This window comes from Erpetoichthys calabaricus, chromosome 16, assembly GCF_900747795.2.
Source record: "Erpetoichthys calabaricus chromosome 16, fErpCal1.3, whole genome shotgun sequence".
Taxonomy (NCBI): domain Eukaryota; kingdom Metazoa; phylum Chordata; class Cladistia; order Polypteriformes; family Polypteridae; genus Erpetoichthys; species Erpetoichthys calabaricus.
The window spans coordinates 48,981,552-49,004,063 of record NC_041409.2 but is presented as its reverse complement, the minus strand read 5'-3'; the positions used below and the strand labels follow the sequence as shown (position 1 = coordinate 49,004,063).

At 41.2% G+C, this 22,512-nt stretch overlaps 1 protein-coding gene across 1 annotated transcript in view; it reads right to left on the bottom strand.

The window, feature by feature from the left end:
- Positions 1 to 22,512, bottom strand: part of pacs2 (phosphofurin acidic cluster sorting protein 2) — a 310,748-nt gene that overhangs the window by 51,550 nt on the left and 236,686 nt on the right. The window contains exons 8-12 of the mRNA XM_051919933.1: positions 17,229 to 17,288; positions 11,140 to 11,291; positions 9,119 to 9,209; positions 2,078 to 2,152; positions 1,851 to 1,975 (exon numbers count right to left, since the gene is read on the bottom strand). Coding sequence (XP_051775893.1) covers positions 1,851 to 1,975; positions 2,078 to 2,152; positions 9,119 to 9,209; positions 11,140 to 11,291; positions 17,229 to 17,288 — 503 coding nt within the window. The remainder of the gene's footprint in view (positions 1 to 1,850; positions 1,976 to 2,077; positions 2,153 to 9,118; positions 9,210 to 11,139; positions 11,292 to 17,228; positions 17,289 to 22,512) is intronic.

The window sequence follows — 22,512 nt, the reverse complement described above, 5'->3', positions numbered from 1 at the left end:
TCCTACAGGGCCTGCTGCAGATAAACATCTCCAGAGCATGACTCAGCCGCTGGTGTGCATCTGGTCGAGGTTATGTGTAGTTTATCTTTAATTGTTTGTGGTGTTCATGTCTATATGTTACTTTTTTATTTCATAGGTGATATGATAATTATATTCTGTTTTTTCAAATGAAATTCTGTTCAGCACATGAACACCTACTCCAGTTATCTGCCGCTGAACAAGAAATCAGGCACATGATCCTCCTTACTCTCCCTGAAATGTTCTTCTGGAATTAGTGCTAGAGCTACTGTACTTTTGAATTTTTATCAAGTCAAGTCAACTTGAAGCATATTTAAAACAACAGACTTGAGCCAAAGTGCTGTACAAAGGGGCAATAAAATAAACACAAAACAGATCAATTAACAGCATCCCCCACACTCTTACACACAGTCAAAGGTGGAAGAGAAGAAGTGGGTCTTATGCCGAGTTTTAAAAACCTCGATAAAAGAAGACCTGATGTGGTGAGGCAGATCATTCCAAAGCCAAGGAGCAACAACTGAGAAAGCTCTGTCTCCCCTAGACTTCAGCCAAGATCTTGGAACAACGAGGAGTAGTTGTCCAGAAGACCTCAAAGCCAAGAGGCGGATTCACCATGGAGTCACCACTTTTGAGTCCTCCTTCAGGGTAGGTAAACTGGCTCAGAAGTGGAAACCACTCATTAAAGTGGAATTTTACAAGTATTCAGTTTTTGTTGGATTTTGCTTTGGTTAAAGGATTTCAATATTTGGTCAATGGTTCTGGACTGGTTTGCTTCAGGATTGCCTTCTAGGCAAACTCCTTATGCCTCATTTTGCTCTGCTGACCTGTTTTCAGTTTTTTTTTTTTTTTTTTTTGCTTTTGCTATTTTTGCAAATAAATCCTTCCATATATAAAAAATCGTTGTTGACTTTTTTGTTAACAAGCTGGAGGTTGATGGTTACCCTCCTCCTTGTGGAGATTCCACTTTATTTTTGTGACATTTATAGTTGTTTTACCAACTCCTCAGTTTTGGGTCTGTTCTAGCTGTAGCCAGCTGTTAGTATTTGGGGCCTGGCTAAAATAGTGACCATCCATGGAGGACAGACCAGTAAATATACCAGCCTTCTCCCTAGGTTCTTTTGGTCTCCTCTCGTTTGTCAGATTTCTTATGTTCTACGTTGTACCCTTTCTCAAGAAGCATCTGGTGCACCCTCTATTTTCAAAGTCTTAGATATGGTCACACTATTCTCCAAATTTCATTTTAAATTTGATATAAATAATGTGACTGAAATGGAAGTATTTATCCTGGCCTTCTCACTAGATTCTTGTGGTCTCCTCTCGTTGTCAGATTTCTTGTGTTCTATGCTGTTGTCCTTACAAGATGGTGCACCCTCCATTTCCAAAGATTCTGATATGGTCAAACTATTGCCTCATTTTTAGATCAGTTCCACACAAATAATGAGACTGATATGGAGATATTTATCAAAGAAGCAAAAAATACTTTGAAGGGGAACTAGTCGAACAGACGCCAGTCTAGACGCTCGATTAGAGTTTGACAAACTATTCTGAGGGCAAAACAAAGCACTGACATTCTGTCCCTCCACCTTCTTACTCTTTTTTCTACTGCTTAAACATGCAATTCTTTTGCAAGGTCATTCCTTTACTTCCACAACAACTGACAAGTGACCTGAGCTAAAAATGCTGACTTCCATGATGTCACGAGTTGTGCATCACACGAATGGTGCAGCATCATAGTAGCAAAATATCTGCCGGCCATTATTGCATAAATCTATCAAGCAGTCCCTCTACTCCCCAACCACCTTATTCCTATCCCGTCCTCAACTACATTGCACCTGCTGCTAGAAGGGATGATCAGGGATTCGGTCTTGGTGATCTTGCCAGTAGGGGGCAGCTTTTCCAAGAATGTGTCCTGATTATCCAACTCTATCTCTGCTGTTGGAGTAATGGCTTCAGGTTCCTACATGGAGACAATACAGAAAAAAAAGCCAGAAGTTAGTTACTGAGCTGATTATTGGTATGTTGTTCTATGTTGTGATGGCAACCCAAGAACTCAACATACAAAGGCATTGGGGTCACATGTGTCCTCCATTTGGAACTTGCTTCCTGAGATCTTTGCTGTATCTGACCCTTCAAGCTAAAAAATACAAGAGACAAAGATAAGAAGCTGCTGTCACCACCTAGAACATTTCACAAAAGTGGGAAATCAACATACTGTATAAATCAAAAATAAATGGCTTATTCTTGTAAATTAAATCTACAACACAATAAAGTGTGTAGAAAGTGAAGACATTTGAATATTTTCTTAATCCACTGTATATATAAGCTTCTTTAACAGAAAAATGATCACAAGATGTTCCACGCAACTTTGAAAAGAGGTCATAGTGAAAGAAATGTAAATTTTTTGTTTGGGCTCACAAGATAGAAAAGTGAAACTTAAAAGGCATTCCCTAGGATTTGGTTTTCAGGTTTACTTGGTTGGCTCTACAAACCCGCATTAAATTAATACGGTTTAACCCTTTAAATGTGTCATGACTATTTTCTGCTACTTTTGATTTAACTAGCTATAACGTCATCATTCCTCACTCAATATTCATGTTCTACCCATCAAAATAAAGGTCAGACATTTCTCTTTCAGAATGTTTTGGAGAACTAGTTATGTTGTATGTGGCAAAATTCACTAAAAAAATGCACTTTGACTGTTGTTCTTATTTTCAGTCTTGTTGGAATAAACTTCCAAGCAGTATAAAAGTGATGCGGAATGTATAAGAAACACGCAGGAAAAAAATTTAATGAAATGTCTACAAGTAACATTTCTAGTTTTACTGTTTCAAAAAAAAAAAAAAAAACAGGATTATTTTACTCCACTTTTACTGTTTGCAAATAAGCATCCATAGCATTGATATCCATTATTGAAGACCCATGGCCTACTGTATGTTATCACTTCGAAGTGCAGATCTGCCTCTGTCAAATCATACATAGTTGGTAAAGGAATTATACTGTTTATCCAAATTACAGCGCTTATAGTTGCAAGATTCAAAAACATCTTTGAAAAATAAATAAATAAAATTCTGAAATATAGCAAAATGTGGAGTTATTTGAAAGTTGAAACGCCCCTTTAATTTAGTAGATAATAGTTTGTCTGACATTCAAGTAAGCCATAGGGGGCTTTTGGGAAGGTGTTGCTGTTAGAAAGCAATTCTGCCATCTTCAAAGGAAGAAAGAAAAACATTACAGCGTGGTATGGGGGTAGGCAATACAGCATTTTAATAGCAAAACACTGTAGTTTAATAATGAATGAAAGGAAATTAATGATTTTATGTAGTTTTTGTTTTTTTTTTTTTGCTTTATTATTTGGTCCCACCAGTGGTTCCAAAGCAATGTAGCCAAGTTTAAAGTGTTAAGAAAAAGTGGTGCATATTGGTAATTAGTTAAGATTTTTACAGTTTTCACTGCCTTAGCTTAGGAACTTCATGTAATAATTAGCGGCAATCGGTATTAGGAACTGGGAGGTGAAATAAAGTCAAAACCAAACCAAGAACCGTAACTGGGAGAGCAAAAAACAAGTAAGCAAGAGGCAATACGTTAATCTTAAATCAATGTTTCTAAATCACTGGGTCTTAGGCTGCCACCGGTGAACTCTTTTGTAATGGTAATGGGTTGCAGGAGGTCACGAAGTGTGTCACCACTCAGTTCCCCATCTGAAAACCCAGCTCGATTAATCAAGACAGACCCACTCTGATAATCATGCTTGATACACCAAGCGGTACCCCACCTCCGTTGCTGGGTCATATAGACAAATGGGAAAAATTGGGTCATGACATTGGAAAGGTCTTAAATCATAGTCAGAAAACTAAGGAGTATTTTGTGAATCAAAACCAATAAAGGAATGATTTGTGAATTGTAATCTTGGGCAAAGAGCCCAGTACAATGCAAGATTAACTAACGTTGTGCGAGAGACGTCATGGCAGAAAGGGATTCATTTTTAGGTTTCAGTGAAAAGACCAAAATTAAATAAAACCCTAGATTACAGTAATCCCTCCTCCATCGCAGGGGTTGCGTTCCAGAGCCACCCGCGAAATAAGAAAATCCGCGAAGTAGAAACCATATGTTTATATGGTTATTTTTATATTGTCATGCTTGGGTCACAGATTTGCGCAGAAACACAGGAGGTTGTAGAGAGACAGGAACGTTATTCAAACACTGCAAACAAACATTTGTCTCTTTTTCAAAAGTTTAAACTGTGCTCCATGACAAGACAGAGATGACAGTTCCGTCTAACAATTAAAAGAATGCAAACATATCTTCCTCTTCAAAGGAGTGCGCGTCAGGAGCAGAGTCTGTCAGAAAGACAGAGGAAAGCAAACAAATCAATAGGGCTGTTTGCTTTTAAGTATGCGAAGCACCGCGGCACAAAGCTGTTGAAGGCGGCAGCTCACACCCCCTCCGTCAGGAGCAGGGAGAGAGAGAGAGAGAGAGTTTGTTTTTCAATCAAAAATCAATACGTGCCCTTCGAGCTTTTAAGTATGCGAAGCTCCGTGCAGCATGTCGTTTCAGGAAGCAGCTGCACAAAAGATAGCAACGTGAAGATAAGCTTTCAGCATTTTTAGACGAGCGTCCTTATCGTCTAGGTGTGCGAACAGCCCCCCTGCTCAATCCCCCTACGTCAGGATCAGAGAAAGTCAGCGCAAGAGAGACAGAAAAGTAAGCCGGGTAGCTTCTCAGCCATCTGCCAATAGCGTCCCTTGTATGAAATCAACTGGGCAAACCATCTGAGGAAGCATGTACCAGAAATTAAAAGACCCATTGTCCGCAGAAATCCGCGAACCAGCAAAAAATCTGCGATATATATTTAAATATGCTTACATATAAAATCCGCGATGGAGTGAAGCCGCAAAAGATGAAGCGCGATATAGCGAGGGATTACTGTATAATAAATGTTACTAGACCCCCTCTCTTTATCCACATGGACCCTTTAACATTTTGGTTTACTAGGAGGCTCTGCCCCCTGCTTGCATGGCTTGCCAACCCCCAGGCAGGCTCTAGCCACTTCACGGATATGCTGCTCGTGTATGGGGAAGCGGATGTACAATTTAAACAGATTGTTATCTTCATGGAAATTGTTACATATGCATAAAAGAACTATTTTACATTACAGCGAGTAATTAATCATAGTAAAAAAATAGTAAAATGTAATAAAATGAAAGAAAATTATGTTTCATGTTACATTAGAGGTATTTGATGTTTTATGCGTTTTCGTTCTGTTTGCCTTTGAAATTAACATGCAAATACTTTTTAAACTTACACTTTTACTGTAAAACTTCAGTAAAAACTATTTTTTGAATTAAGTTTTTGTCAATATCGCATTCCATTTTGATTCTGTGTTTGGACTTACATCGTGAAAACGCAACGTATAACTTCCCGTGAGTGAATATCGTTTCTTTCTCTCTAATAAATAAACCGACTTTTTCGAATGTTTGTCCCTGTGATTTGTTAATTATCATAGCAAAAGCTATTCTAACAGGAAACTGTAAACATTTTAATACGAATGACATATCAAGATCTCCTTTGGTGTCTAATGTTATCCGTGGAAGATGTACTACATTACCTTTCTTGTCGCGTGTTAAAATTTTACATGTCAGAATTGTTCAATTTTGAATACAACTAATCTTGTCCTACTGCATAGCCCATCACTCAGACATAAATTACGCAATAACATTACGATGCATCCTTCTTTCAACAGTAATTCGGCCAATGGAAGACCGGATGGTGTTAACGGTTGTAGATATTCTACAGGATATTGTAAGTTGATGTTTTCATCCTTTGCACAATCACCACCAACTGTTTCAGCATAGTCTATTGATACGCATTTAACCAATATACCATGTAACCGATCGACAATTTTCACGTTAATTCATTTGACTTCATCGTTTCTCGGTGCTAGGATTGCCTGTGTACTCATTTCTTCTGTTGATAACCCTTCTGGATGAAATTCTTTAATATGATTTAGACATAATAATTCTTGTTTTAATGGGAACTTTAAAAAGGAACTTTAAAAAGTGAGGAAGACGTAAAAATGTATAAGAGCTGAGAGAGCCTGGAAACGTGTTTGTCAAAAGCATTCACACGAATGAGAGGTGAGAGGACCATGGGCATGGTTGAAAATGGTTGAGAGGAGGGCGGGACTTGAAAAAAATCTCTTGGCAATATTCTCGTCTCAAGATTTTCTTTTATAATAGAGAGATGTGCTAAATACAAAATAACTAACAAGGAATTTCAGAAAATGTGATGTTCTCCTCACTCTAGGAATATCATACAACTTTGTCATGAAGGCAAATGTTGCTCCTTGAAAAATCTGTATTTTGAATTATTGGAGTTTTCACTAGTAAAAATGTCAAGGGTAAGCCTGTAGCTCAACGAGGGCATTTAAACATGTTTATTACTCAGGTTATTCCCAGAAACCTGGTTTCTGAAATGCCATGTAAACACTTGTTCTGGATATTGGTCTCTGAGAAACCTGGTTAACAGCTGAGGAATTCTCAGTGAGTAACCCAGTTCTGTGGCCATGTAAACCCTTAACCAGGTTACAGTTAAGGATTTCATAGTCTGTGCACATGTCTGTTTACCTGTGCATGTCCGTGACAAGTAAAATCATCCTGAACCTGGCGAGTGGCAGCAGCAAGAAATGAATGCATAACCTCAGAGCAGATCATTTATGGCTTGTTTTTCCCTTTGTATGGAGAAATAAAAATTCTGATTTTTATTATTATTACTTATTATTATAGTATCGCTGCTAAAATGAGACTCACTAAAAATAATTATTATAAAACAACCTTAGCGAGCAGAACAAGACACACTCAATGGGTCACAAACAGGGCTCATTGTTTACTGAACATGGCAAAACTGACACTCGAGGTTCGTTCCCCTCTTAAAGTGACATAATCAATTAACACTTGTTCATATTTACAGTAGACATTACCAGTCGATCTGCACTGTTACATTATTATTATTAACTGCCCTGCACCCGAGCCCTGTTTAAACAGGTTAGGAAGGCAGATGGATTATTATTATTATTTCTTTTAGATCATCTCTCTTACATTAAGTAAACTCTTTCAAAACAACTCTGTCCCACTAGTCTTTGCTTTGCAGATGCAATCCATTAGCCACGGATAGAAAGTGGCGTAAGTGTCGACATAGATCAATTTCCTGAAGCAGATGCTTGGGCAATCTCATTATTCCTTCTTCTGGTTGAATTAACCTATCACAATATTTCAGAAATTGCTAGATTTATGTTGATGAGCTGAATGTGCAATGCTAAGCTCCACAGAACATTCTTGGAAGACGTAGGTTCCATGCTTGTTTTTGGATTCACGGCAAGTAATGGTGATATTCACTGTTAATTTTGAGTATATTTTTATGACCAAAGGAGGAGTCCATATGTGGGCTCATGCACGTAAACAGTGTTTTTTTTTTAAAGAAACAAGGTTAACTGGGCTACTCACCATATCCTGGTGTTGTGTGCATGTGAACACTCTCCGTGATGCATTACCTTCTAATAGATGTAATTACTAGAAAATTCAATGTCATAACATCCTACACAAAGAGGTCTAAACTACTCTGAAGTCCACGTAGACCTTTCTAACTCCATTGGCAGATGTTTCAACATGCAGGGTGTTGCTAAATTAACTTCTCCTTCGGGTTACAATCAGTTTCTCTTTACAGCCATAACTCAGAAACTGCTTTCGTAATCTGAGACATTTTGATATGATTAGCAGTCTTTATTAATCCTTTGTAGCCACATATTCATTAAGAATGAGTCAAATTAGGGGTCTTGAACTTCAAGGATTCTAAATATTAAATTTTTTTAAAGGTAAAATGAAAAAGTTGAAAATATTTCCTGCCTTATCACGGCACCATATTTGTCTTTTTATGAGCGGCGTCAGTTTGGGAGTGATCACATCAGTTGTTGACAAAGAAATTTATCCCAGAACCACCAGGGAATGCATGTTGTCACCAGAAAGAGGATCTGGATCCAGCAGCTAGAGTCTATTGGCATAAATAGCAACACTTCCATCACTTTTGTATCCACATATTCAACAAGAACAGTATTGGTGCGCGACTCTAACCCTTGTTAAAACACTTCCTGGTATTAGAGTTGCTTTATTTCTTTTGATCTTTGCCTTGCGTTTTAAACTTGAGGATCAATCAGTTTGCATTCTTTCGTAACAACCCCAACACGAACTTCCAACTATATTCTGATTTCCTGATCCACTTTATAAAAACCACGTTGTCTCATTTTGTATCAGTATATGTTGTCACGTGTGTGCGCACAGGAGACAGCTGATCTGTCTCCTGTAAATCTACTGCCGCACCAGGGGTTGGCGCTGTGTCCTAATGCCTTTCTCTCTTCATCCCTCTGCAGAGCAGATGATTGACAGCTATAATACCTCTGACATCACTTCCAGTGTCCATCCACCTGGACCCACCTCTTCCTGCTGAAAGGACTGAAAGCGTGAAGCTCTGCCATCTTTGTCAGTTCAATCTGGGACTCGAGTCTGAAAAGACCTCTCTGCAATTATTGCATGTTTTTCATTTCTGCTTGCAACTGTATTAGATGGGGTTACCAGGCTGGTAACCCAACTCTTTATCTTTGTCATCTCATTTCTTTAACAATGTTTAGTAAACAGAATTTTCTTAAATTAGTCAACTTCAAATGAAGAGGCTAACCAATATAAAGAGGTAAAACAAAACTCAACAGAAAATTCAATAAAATACATTATAGTTACACACAGAACAACATCAAGATCCTTAAAAAAAATAAATGTTTCTACTAGTTACCAAATCTAACATGTCATACACTGTATTAAACAACAGACAGTTTGGTGTGTGCTATTTGTTCATATCCCACATCAGCTATAATAAGGATTTCTTATGACTGTTAATAAATGATACCCTTTACAGTTCCTAATATCATAGCTCCCACAAATCCATCCTCCTACTCCACATTATCAAAACACCCAAGGACCCCTCTAATGACTGCTCTATGATGGGGATGCCTTAGCAAAACTACTATCAGTCAGTGCTTGTGGGGCTCCTGACTCACCGGGCTGGGGGGCTCCCTCTGACTTCGACTGCTGTGAATGCTGCCGATCTCGGTCTGTGAGCTGGAGTGGGACAGCCCTTCAAAGTATGGCCTAAGGAAGCAGGACAGCCTGTTTCAGTGAACCTGGTGAACACAGAGCTCACTTCCACATCCACAACCACACAGAGACTTCCAAACAAGAACATACAGTTTTTCATTCAATAAAAATTGAGAACAAGATCAATACCCTCTTTTCCCCAAACATGTAAACAATTACTTTTAAGCAATAATTACTTGTCACTGGACATTACAGAGTGGACTCTGTTTCACCCCTGGCTGGTGTTCAAATTCCCTTTTTATGTCTTTTTTGCTCATGTTTGATTCATTTGTTTGTGCTAATTTTGTTATTTATGTAAATAATTTCCATTATTCTATGTTTTGTATTAGTTCTGTGCATTATTTAATTTCTATTTGTCTATGCTTGCTTTATTATGCACTATGTGTTTTGTGGGTGGTTCCTCAAGAGACAGGGAGCATCTCATTTAAAGGACCACCCTTAATCCTGTAAAGCCTGAAGAGACACACAGTCCCCTGTGGTTCACTGAATGAGTCCTCTTGTGATAATCGCTTTGTTAATTGTTGATACTCTGGATTTTTTGACCTCTTGCTTTGTTTCTCCAGCACTCCACAGATTTTTGTTTTTGGGGATTTGTTTACCTGTGGATTGCATAATGTGTTAAGGCAACTCCTTCTCTGACTTTTGTGCTCCTTGGAGCTTTTTTGTGCTACAGAACATTTTTAATAAATCAAGTAAAGATTCTTCATTTGCCTTTTTTTGGTTTACAAGATGAAGGATGACAAACTCATTCTTTTGTGGGCTTTTGCAACAGTTGTTGTGACTTTGTTTAAAGGAACTCTCAAGTTCACAACACTCTGAGCTTTTAGAGAAGTGCATAAACTGTGTATCATTCTCTCTTTGCATGGGTAAAGTTACGGTAATGTATATAGTGTGACTTCTTAAGAAAATACAATATAAAGTTAAGACCTGCTCAGGACCATGCATTTAGCCACTGACGGAAAGATGCAGACACGTGAAACTGCACTTGCTATAGTTTAAAAATCCTTGCCTGTTCAAAACCTCCAAGGAAGTGATTTAAACAAAATTAAATCAAAATTCACTCACTAATGAACATTTCTAACATGCTTTCATACAGTAAATTCATACAAACTTTAAACGCAAAAGTTTTTTTTTAATCAATTTAAGAAAAATATATTTGACAGCAATTTACATTAATTTTGCTCTCATGTTCTCATGTGAAATCCTTTCCATTTAGGACTAAATGGCCAATTCGTTTCTCAAAATATGTGAGAAGAGGTTATTATGGATTCCTTGTATCTGATTTGAGAATGCTACTTTGGAGTGAGCACACTCTCAAATTGTTAAGAACTTGAGAGTCCTCTAAAGCCCAATAAGTCCTACAAAAATACCCACTAGAGGGGGTAAAACCATCAAAACCCTAATAGTCACACATAGAGCAATGAAGAATCTATACAAATAAAATGATCCATTTATACAAAAATAAGCCCAGAGAAGCACAAGGCAAAAGTCACAGCAGACAATGCCTTCAAAACAGGCAATCCCAAAAGTAAAGATGGTTCCAAAACACTAAATCCAAAGATGGTCAAATGACAGAGCAAAGCTGAAAAAAACATTCAGGTAAATCACAAAAGCAACACTACAGGAATTCACCACATTTCAAGAGCGTTTACAATGAACTACAAGGGACTTTTGGTATTCATTAGACCTTATAGGGATAAGAGCAGTCCCTTGATGGTAAAAGACAGGTGGCCCCCCCTCTTGGTGGACCACCTGCAAAACACAAGGAATATAAAAGAAGATACATAGAAACTAAATGGCCAATACTTCTAAGATAGACAAAAACATCAAAAACGAATGATAAAGGTATTTGAACCCCAGCCAGTTGGCTGAAATATAATGCTTATATTCTGGAAGAAAAAGTCAAGGGTTCGCCAAGTCTCACTTGAGCTTAGGTTTTGGGGTACTGAGCACACTGTCATCATCATCCACCTCTGGGCCACTGTCGCTGGGGTTTTCAATGTCCAAGCTGTCCAGGTCCAGGTCCTCCTCCACCTCAGGTGCCTGCTCCGCCGGGTCCTGTTCAGAGTCCAGTACCTGAAACAGAAGACCATTTGCAAGGAGGCTAAGCTTTTTCACACAGGTCAGCCTTTTAGATCACATTCACATAGCCTAGCTTGATGGTGTTGGTCTTCAATGTCCAAAACAGTGCACTTTCAATATTCTTAAACAGTTCTTGATGCATATAAAAATCACCAAGGTGTAAGTGCTGTTCCCCTGAAGATTTTTCAAACACATACGCTATGTGGTGTGGAGGATTGCCGGCTTTCCAGTCCGGCCCTCACTCCCAGGCCGCTAGGAGGAGCCCTCCGGACAGCATATTGGTGCCCCGAGTTCCAGCAGGGCCTCATGGACTCTGTAGTTTCTATACACAGCCCTGCTGGATACCTTGGGGGCCGCCAGGAGTCGCTGTGAAGAGGCTAGTGGACTCTTACATGCCCTATAACCCGGGAGTGCGTCACAGTCACGTGACTGGAGGAAGCGACGTGCTCCCGGGATGAAGAAAAGGACTGTTTGCCCTGACCCGGAAGGAAAACGGACTTGTGGGTTTGGCTTCGAACCACTTCCGGGTCAGGGGCTATAAAAGGACTCTGGGTAAGCCCAGACATTCGAGCTGAGCTGGGAGGTAGGGTGGCAAGTGTCTGGGCGAGGAGGAGAGAGTATTGTTTATTAAATAGAGTTATTGGTGTTTATGAGTGTGGGGAGGAGAGTGCTTGGTGCACTATTGTATAATAAAAAGAATTATTATTATACTTTCACCTGGTCATCAGAGTGGTACCTGAGGGTTCAAGAGGTGGACAAACGCCTCATCTGTTACACTGGCGTAGTTGGCAGGATACTCTGGCCGTCTGGAGGCAGAGGATCTGCATTTAAAATTAAAATTCTTGTGGCAGAGAACCCTAAGAAGGTCCCTCAAGTAACCGCGGAGGTGAAAACTCCACCCGCGACCAAGAGCGCTGCAGCTGTGAGCCGTTCTCTACAACAGGCTAGAATGGGGAAGAAAACTGGGAAGAAGGCTGGAATTGTTCAGAAGACTTCTGTCCCGGATCCGATGGAGACGCTGTGGACTTACCTGACGGGCAGTGAGGACGATCGGGAGCAGCTCAATACAGAGCAAACCCGAGCGGGACGACAGCCGGAGCGTTGCAGGATTGCAACTCCCGAAGATTATTACAGGGAGTTGGAGCGTGACCGCATACGTTCCGAGGTAAGTGCTGGGGAAGCACGCGAACCGCCAGGTGCTTGTTTTTCTCTGTTTGCAGAGGCTTGTCTGCACGAAGCGGACAAAGAGCACGCCCGCCTCACACCTAGACAAGATGGCCGCGAAGGAAAGAAAACAAGCCAGTCTAGGCGTCCGCGGAAAGGAAGTCCATTGGCTGACGATGTCCACGTGACCTTGCGCGACGGCAACCAGGAAGAAGGTCAGTTTGGAGCCATCGGTGAGGTCAATACTTCCCCAACGCGTCTGCGCTCCCTGAAGGGGAAGGGGGCGGCGAGCGAAGCAGCGCCAATTTCATATGAAGGTAAAGAGGGGCGGGAAGTGACTGTAGTGTCTGCAGTCAAAGCTAAAAAGGCAGACCGCAGCCAGCCACGGGAGGCTACCCGTTCCTCTAAAGACTCCAAATCCCAGGAGGCCTTGCAAAGCCCAGCAGAGCACGTGCCAGGAGTGGACGTGCTCATTGGTTCCCGGTCGGCAGGTGACCAAAATAAGGAAGTAGCCTTACTGCCGGCCGAGACAAATAACTTTATAAACTTAGGGGAGCTCGACGAGTATCTCGAGCCCCTAAATATTGTCTTCCAGGGACTAAATGAATTACGGAAGCGAGTGGAGGAGCTGGGAGCTGCAGCCGAAACGCCGTTGAGGGGACTGCAGGAATACCTTCGGCGGTTAGGCCGTGAAGCCCCGGCCTCGATTGATTCGGCGGTGCAGGTGAGTGAAATCTGCGCCGTATATGATAAGGGGACGCAGTGTGAATCGGCACCGCGTTTAATAAGTTGCGGTTGCCAAAGCGCTGTGTGCCCAACAGTAGAGTGTGGCGTGATGACTGACTGGACAGGGGTGGAAGCGATCCATCCGGGGCTTGTGTTTGACGCAGGTCCCCGGAACGAGACGCCACTCCAGACCCCGACCGGTCTAATGAAGGGGTTGCCGTTGGTTACTGAAGGGGCGGGGGAAGTACCGATCGTCCCGGGGCAGCTGAATAGTGCTGTTACCCAGAGCGATGCGGTACTAATGACGCCGCCTCCGAGTTTGCATAGGACAACGGGCGTGCAAACAGCAAAGAGGCTCTCTCTTTTCCATAGAGAGCCTCACGCTGTGCACAAGCCCCAGACAAAGCAGGAGATCCCCGAATTAAAACGAGGGTCTCCTAACACAATAAAGAAAAGGGCAAAGAGCAGCAAAGCGGCTATAATTCCCTCCTTGGCGGAGGTCAGGGCGGAGCTAACCCTAACAGAATTCCCAAGGTGTTTTAGGTCCCAAGAAGAGAGGCGACCAGGAGGACGGCGGCGGTGTTACAACTGCCGTCAACCGGGCCACCTATGGCGAAGTTGTCCCCGGAGGACAGGGGAGCGGTGGGATAACCGATACACTGTTCCCCCAAGGTTCGCTGGGGGGTCTCGACATCGTCGCCAGGGTCCGGACGACGCGTCCTCTTGGAGGAGAACATCCCTCGCGGGGATCAACGCTCCGCCCCAGTTGGCTTCGCTGAGAGGGGGGAACTGTGGAGGATTGCCGGCTTTCCAGTCCGGCCCTCACCCCCAGGCCGCTAGGAGGAGCCCTCCGGACAGCATATTGGTGCCCCGAGTTCCAGCAGGGCCTCATGGACTCTGTAGTTTCTATACACAGCCCTGCTGGATACCTTGGGGGCCGCCAGGAGTCGCTGTGAAGGGGCTAGTGGACTCTTACATGCCCTATAACCCGAGAGTGCGTCACAGTCACGTGACTGGAGGAAGCGACGTGCTCCTGGGATGAAGAAAAGGACTGTTTGCCCTGACCCGGAAGGAAAACGGACTTGTGGGTCAGGGGCTATAAAAGGACTCTGAGTAAGCCCAGACATTCGAGCTGAGCTGGGAGGTAGGGTGGCAAGTGTCTGGGCGAGGAGGAGAGAGTATTGTTTATTGAATAGAGTTATTGGTGTTTATGAGTGTGGGGAGGAGAGTGCTTGGTGCACTATTGTATAATAAAAAGAATTATTATTATACTTTCACCTGGTCATCAGAGTGGTACCTGAGGGTTCAAGAGGTGGACAAACGCCTCATCTGTTACAGTGGCCATTATATAATGTCCACTTACGTGTTAACATGCCAATTACAAGGCTGGAAGCCAACATTTATAGGTATAGCATGCAGACGCGATTTAGTTGTTGGTTAGCAGTTGTCAACATATGGTTTGAGTGGGCAAGATGTGCAATCAAGGTCGCACAAGATTTCTTGGTGCCAGTTGTGGTATTTCAGCATCTTAAACAGCTACCCTCCTGGGATTTTCATGAGTCTGAAGAATTTAAAGAGAATAGTGTGCTCAACAAAGAAACATTTAGTGAGCAGCAGATTGGTTATTTAGGGGAGGTCAGAGTAGAATGACCAAGTGCAAGCCCCCAAACACTTAAAAAACAACTCTTGAAAACAATTCATTTCATAAACGCATTTCTAAATGCACAAAATTTTAAGATCTTGAAGCTGATGGGATAAAGCAGTAGAACACCAGACCAGGTTCTACTTCTGTGAGCTTTGAACAGGATGACGAGGTTATAGTGGGCACAAGGCTACTAAAACTGGATGACAGAAGATTGGAGAAATGTCATCTGGTCTAAGGAAGATTAGTTTCTTCTACCACATGTAAATGATAGAATTGGGAATAACCACAAAGTCTGCATGGATCCATCCTGCCTTGTGTCATCCGTAGAAGCTAGTGATTTCAGTGGGACACTGTGAGAAACGCGCTCTTGGGATACATTAGGATTGTAAATTCCAAATTCATGACATGTGAAATAAGCATTGTTGTTGACCAGGTTAAACACCTTTATGACCACAGCCCACACTTTTTCAAAATGTATAATCCCCCACGTCGCCAACCACACATCATCTCCTGATGTATCTTCAAACACAACATTCTCTTCAATTTACTCCAAGTAACTGCAGAGACCACAGATCTGAGTCCAACAGAGAAGCTCTGAGAAGAGGATGAATTTACCTTGTGACATAAAGAGCAGGATTGAGCAGTAGCTGGATGGATGTGTAAACAGTCCCTGAAAAAAAAGTATGCACCCCTTGGGAGTTTTTACATTTTATTGTTCAACCACATTGACTCACAGTGGATTTAATTTGAGTTTTTGGATATTGATCAACAGGAACAGACTCTTTGGTTACAAATATAAAACACAATATAAGTAAATGCACAAGTGTTCATGCCCTTCACTATGACACTCCATCACCAGAGCACTGAATTGGTCTTAGAAGTCACCTGGAAATCCCCCGTCTGGAGTTTCAATTTACTGTAGTCTAAATGTACCTTCATCTAAAAGGTCCCACCTGTGGACCAGTATCAAAGAGATTCAACCTGTGGTGATAAAGTATCATGTCCTAACCTATTCAATGATAAAGAAATGCTTCAAGCAACTCTTTGAAAAGGGCAAAAGAAAAGTACAAGTTAAGGGATAGAGACAAGAAAATATTCAAGTGACTGAATATCCCATGGAGTCCTGTTAAATCAGTCATTCAGAAAAGGAAAGAGTATGGCACAGATGCAAGGAGAATTCTTATGATGTAGGCTACTAAAAAGCTATGAGAGCTCTAAAGGAGTTTCAAAGATGCAGTGGCTGAGATTGGAGAGATGGTGCAAGCAACAATTGTTTTGTGGGTGTGTCACCAGTCACAGCTTTATGGAAAAGCCACTCTTGTTAAAAACACACATGACATTAATAAAGTATCTATCTATCTATCTATCTATCTATCTATCTATCTATCTATCTATCTATCTATCTATCTATCTATCTATCTATCTATCTATCTATCTATCTATCTATCTATCTATCTATCTATCTATCTCGGCTAGAGTTTGTCAGAAGGCACATGGGAGACTTTAAAGTCAGCTGGATGGTTCTATATTCTTATGATACCAAACTCAAACTCTGTTTGGCCATGAGACTAAACTCCATGTTGAGTTTAAGCCAGCAGTGCACAGTATCAAAAACACATCCTGTCCACCGTGAAGGATGGTGATGGCAGCATCAGCTACGGGGGGATGCTTTTCTGCAGCAGGCTCAGACAAGGCTTTTGAGGGTAAAACAAATGCAGAAGAATACATGGAAATCCTGGAGGAAAGTTTGAATCTGCCAGAATCCTGTTCTTTGAGGAATGATTTGTTTTCCAGCAAGACTACGACCCCAAGCATAAAGCCAAAGCTACCCAGTAATGTCTTAAAAACAACAATTTTAATGTTCTGGAGCGGCCGAGTCGGATTCCAGGTCTAATTTGAGGTCGGACTTGAAAAATGCTGTTTAGTAACGATCAGTATGCAGCCTGACAGAGCTGGGGCACGTTTGTAAAGAGAATGAGGAAAAAGCACAGCGTCCATATGTGCAAAGCTGATAGACAGAGACCTGTGCATGCTGACTCAAGGATGGAATGGCTGCCATCTACTAAATGTGGGCTTAAATACTTCTGCAATTGTTTTGAGTTTTATATAAATAAGTAATTTAGACCACTTTGCAAAGATCTGTTTTCACTTGGACGTTAAAGAGTCATTTTCTTTTCATCACTGTCATAAAAGACAAATCCACTGGAAATCAATGTTGAATAACAAGAAAATGTGAAAACTCACAAGGGGGGGGGGGGGGGGGGATACTTTTAATAGGCACCATATGTTTTCTTGCTTAAAAAAATTATGAGAATGATATGAAAAACTCTTAGAGGGACCCAAGCGCAAGACCCTTCAGTTATGCAGAACATGGAATAACATCAACACATGCTTACTTCATCAGATACGCGGAACCTCTTCAGTAGGGCCACAACTCTCTGCTTGAAATTTTGTTGCTGCAGAGAATAAAATAAATAAACAAATAAATATTTTTATTTAACACAACATATATACATATGTCAGTAATTTGTAATCTGGTTTATGTCATTTTTGAAATATTTCAAAAAGTTCAGGTTGGAAAATTATGAAATATACATGTATAAATCTGAAAGGGAAAAATAATATCTGCATGAAAAGAATTGAACTTAAGTGTATTAAGACATGGAGGTTATTAGCAATATCACTCGAAATTTGCAGTGAAAATCACCCTTATACATACCGTAAATCCTTGCTCTCCATTGATCCCATTCCCATGGATTCGCTTATCTGCTATTGTAGAAGCGTAAGCCATTTTGCGACAACCTCACTCTAATCTGACAGATAAGGGCCATCAGACGGGGCACGGAAGGTCATCAAAGGGTTGTATTTGCGCCCACACATATATATATATATATATATATATATATATATATATATATATATATATATATATATATATATATATATATATTGTCACACATGTGCATCGGAGGATTCCCTCATAGGCTCTGTTGAGGTATGTTATATCCCACTGGGGTGAGAGGGGGCGCTACCACTAACATGGTGTTCTCTAGAACCCACCTGGTGAGGGCAAGTAGCTCCACCCCTTCCAGTCCTGCAAGCGTCCCAAAAGGAACAAGGAGCAAGCTGCAGAATGGAGCTCTGTCAAAGCTAGACCACCTTAAAAGGCTTTTGCACAAGTATGAACAAAAAAGCGGCAAGACACGCCACTTAGGTTACTTCTTTTCTTATTTGCTTCTTGTCCTGGGATGACCTGGTTGCTGTCGTAACATTTCAGTGCTTTCGAGTTTGTCATTACCACACCAGGCCACTATATAAAAATTGTTTATTTTATTCTATTAACATGTGGTGTATTGTTCGGTCTATGGTTTGGGGCTCTGTGGCACCCCCTTGTAGTTTAAATATATATATATATATATATATATATATATATATATATATATATATATATATATATATATATATATATATATATACATACACAGTTAGGTCCATAAATATTTGGACAGAGACAACTTTTTTCTAATTTTGGTTCTGTACATTACCACAATGAATTTTAAATGAAACAACTCAGATGCAGTTGAAGTGCAGACTTTCAGCTTTAATTCAGTGGGGTGAACAAAACAATTGCATAAAAATCTGAGACAACTAAAGCATTTTTTTTTAACACAATCCCTTCATTTCAGGGGTTCAAAAGTAATTGGACAATTGACTCAAAGGCTATTTCATAGTTTTGCCTTAGCTGGAAGTGCAGCCAGATGTCGGCAATCAACTACCTGGCGCACTTCCGGGTACCCAATAAAGGGAGCCAACAACCACCACTCAGCGGCCAGAGTCGGGTGGAGGTGCACAAAGCTACAAAGGAGGAGTAGTGGTGGAAGAGAGGAGAAGAAGAAGAAGGGTGTTTGGTAACTGTACTGTGCTTTGGGAATGTGTTGTGGCTGGAGGGATTACGAGGAAGACGTGCCCTCCAGCTGAAGAAAAATAAACAGTTTATTTGCTTTTACACATGCCTCAGTGTCAATCTGTGTCGGGTCGGGCATAATATAATGCCTTTCTTACAATATATATATATCAAGATTTTCTGAGACTCCAAACACCCCCCCAACTGCACTGTGTGCTGACACTCGGTTAGCCCGGGCAGGGATTGGTTGTCCGCTGCCAGAACAACTGCAAGTTTGTAAGCTTCCTGCGTAACATGTCTGTCGCCTGCTGGTTGATGCAGGGGACATTTAAAACTGGCCGCTGAGTTAGCTGTGTGTTCACTTTTTGTTTTCTCATTTGTGCATGAAGCCTGTCTGCTCTTTTAAGCTGAGTAGGGAGCGACTGCAAGATGACAGCAAGAGACAGCTCCCGTTTGGATAACTTTGAGATGACAATAAAACTGATCTTGTTTTAGAAATCTGGACACACCTTCTTCTCTCTTGTGAAAGTCTTTAACCCACACATCACTATATATATATATATATATATATATATATATATATATATATATATATATATATATATATATATATATATATGGTTGAAATAGTTTACTGTCAAAGAAATGCAAAGAGTACGCGACACGTGTTTCGCCCTCATTCTGGGCTCATCAGGCGTACAAACTCCACTGCACTCCCTCTCGGGAATCGAACCTCGGACGTCACCTGGTAGGTAACCACCCATACAATCAGATTGTGACACAGACTACGAATGCCGTGAATGTAATTACCCCGATCTACATGCTGTCAAATAAACGAACCACACGCCGTGGCGCAACGTTAGGGGCATCGCCTCTGGCGCTGACGTCCGAGGTTCGATTCCCGAGAGGGAGTGCAGTGGAGTTTGTACGCCTGATGAGCCCAGAATGAGGGCGAAACATGTGTCGCGTACTCTTTGCATTTATTTGACAGTGAACTATTTCAACCATTCTATGATCTGCTCCTCACAAAGTGAGGGCACCGTGGCGGATGTTAGCAGATTGCTGGCCAACCACAAGCGTTACCTGGTAGGTAACCACCCATACAATCAGATTGTGACACAGACTACGAATGCCGTAAATATATATATATATATATATATATATATATATATATATATATATATATATATACTGTATATGATTATCCTTTGTGATTAGTGGGGTTAAGGGCACAGGACCCCTGCGAATGTGAAAATCCAGGAATATATTTTCAGCCCATATTAACTGTATATTCTAAATTTATTGCACTAAATAACATGCAAAAATTTGCGAGAAGTGTGACAACAATGATCACTGCAAAGGTAAATCAAGTGTGTGCGCCTGGCTGCCGAGATATAGATACGCACTTTTAGCAGTTGTCTAGTAAACTATAACTGTTTACAAAATGTAACTAATAATAAATTTGTGTGTATATTTATGGTATGGAATGACAAAAATGATTAATATTACAGATACAAAAGAAATCTAACAAAACGCTAAGCACAAAATGATAAACACTCACAACACGGTCCAGTTTCGCAGGTGCAGATGGTGGTGTTGGTGGTGTAGTTATGAAATGAAATCCCCCGTGAACAGCCCTCAGAAATCTAAGTTTTGCCTTATTGTGATGCCAATGTATGTGAAGATCTGTAGAAGTTGGAAGCGGTCCGACCAAATGTGCAGTGAAGCATTGAAACCAAAAGACAACACTGACTGCAATCCTACTGGCTTGATATGGCTCACTTTTAAAATGAGTGCCCTCATCTTGTTTCACCCAGCAGCCCTCGTGGCAAAGGCTGAAGCTGCCCAATGCCAGTTTTGAATCCCAAATAAACCTAAAACACAGGTCTTTGGGATGTAGGAGGAAACCAAAATACCTCAAGATATTACTAGATAACCTCCACTGTGCAATTTCAAAAGAAACAACCCCAGAATTTGGATCATTTACAAAGATAAAGCAATTTATTAACATAAATATAGCTAACTGAGGTTATGCAGGCTGCGATCTGAAAAAGCTCTTTAGAAATGTATGCACTCTGTCTGAATCAACGAAAACAGCGCTTTAAGGCTGAAAAAAAAGCTTTGCTACAGGAACCTAAACCCCCCCCGAAACATCTACAGTATTCTGACATTTAATCAACCAGCACGAAGCTCTTTCATCCTCATAAGCATTTTTTGAAATGATATTGGTGCCAACAGATAAGCTTTTTTACAATCTTATATATAAACGACGTCTGTCTGTCCAGCCCGGAAGTGTGAGGTGGAGTCTGGGTAAGGGCTCTGCCTCCAAGGAAACAGACAACTCGCTTAGCCGCTAATACACAAGTGAGGCCAGCACGTCAGCAAAACGAAAACCTCAGAAGAAAGGCAAAGATTGTGAGCTCTTGATTGTGAGGTTGTTACTCTAACCTATCTCTCTCTCATTCTTCCTAGGGCACGAAGCAGAAGCGGAAGCAGAAACAGAAGCGGACAATGGCCGATAGTGAGGTGAATCGCGTTGAAATTGTAGTCGAGGAACTCCAGGCACTCGATGAACAGATTCAGAAACTTCTGTCCAGACGTAGATACCTCAGAGATCTGAAGGCTCGGCTGTTGGATAAACCGTCCTCGCCATCTGTTATCAGCGTAATATCAACCCCGCGTTGTGCCGCTCAAGTCACCTTCACCCCCGCGCCTCGTAGGAGCGACACCGATGATGACCTCGGTGTATTTCAGCTATGCAGGTGGGGGTTCAAGGCCAGAACACCTCCATCGGCACAGGCAAGCATCGTAACGCAGAACAGGTTTGACCCTCTAAGCGTCCCCAGTTCGCCTTCAGCTCCTAGTGATGTGATAGTGGTAGGTGATTCTATTGTTAGGAACCTCAATATCACTTGCCCTAATAGAAAATCTTTTGTTTCTTGTTTTCCCGGTGCTCGTGTCCGAGATGTGACGAGACGTGCGCCGGCGATCTACAAGAACAGGGCAGTTGGAGCAATTGTTTTACATGCTGGCGTAAACGACATAAGGCACCGACAGTCCGAGATCCTCAAGGCAGACTTCACTGCATTAATTAAAGACACAAAGGAGAGGACCCCATCGGCAAAGATCTTCATCTCGGGTCCACTCCCTCTCGTCAGACGATCAAACGAGTACTACAGTCGTCTGCTTGGTTTAAACAACTGGCTGCAGGGCTTCTGCAAGAATCAAGACATTGGTTTCATCAACAACTGGGACCTCTTTTGGGAAAGACCGCGTTTTTTCAAGCGAGATGGCCTGCATCCGAATAGCTTCGGCGCCCGGGTCCTGTCCGAAAACATATCCAAGGTAATTCGTTTATCTTGACTATCTATCTCTGCTTTTAACCCCTTCCGAATTGCCACTCCTGTGCTTGGTCATGATAATTGTTTAATAAAATCTTCCATAAAAGTGCACAACATAAATACTGTAATAACCAATCTTAATGCACATAGAAAATCTAGGCAATACGGCATAAACACCAATAATTTAATTAAAGTTACTACTTTAGATGAACAATGTATTAAAACTATAAAAACATATCATAGATTAAACAAAAAATACACGCAGAGCGGCGCTAATAAAAATAACTTAATTCCTGTTCCATATATCAATAACGCACATAGCATTCATCTCTGCTCCTCCGAAACATTGAATATGGCTCTATTAAATGTTAGAGCTTTAACTAACAAGACGTTTTTTATCAACGATCTTATTAGTGATAAAAAAATAGATTTTAT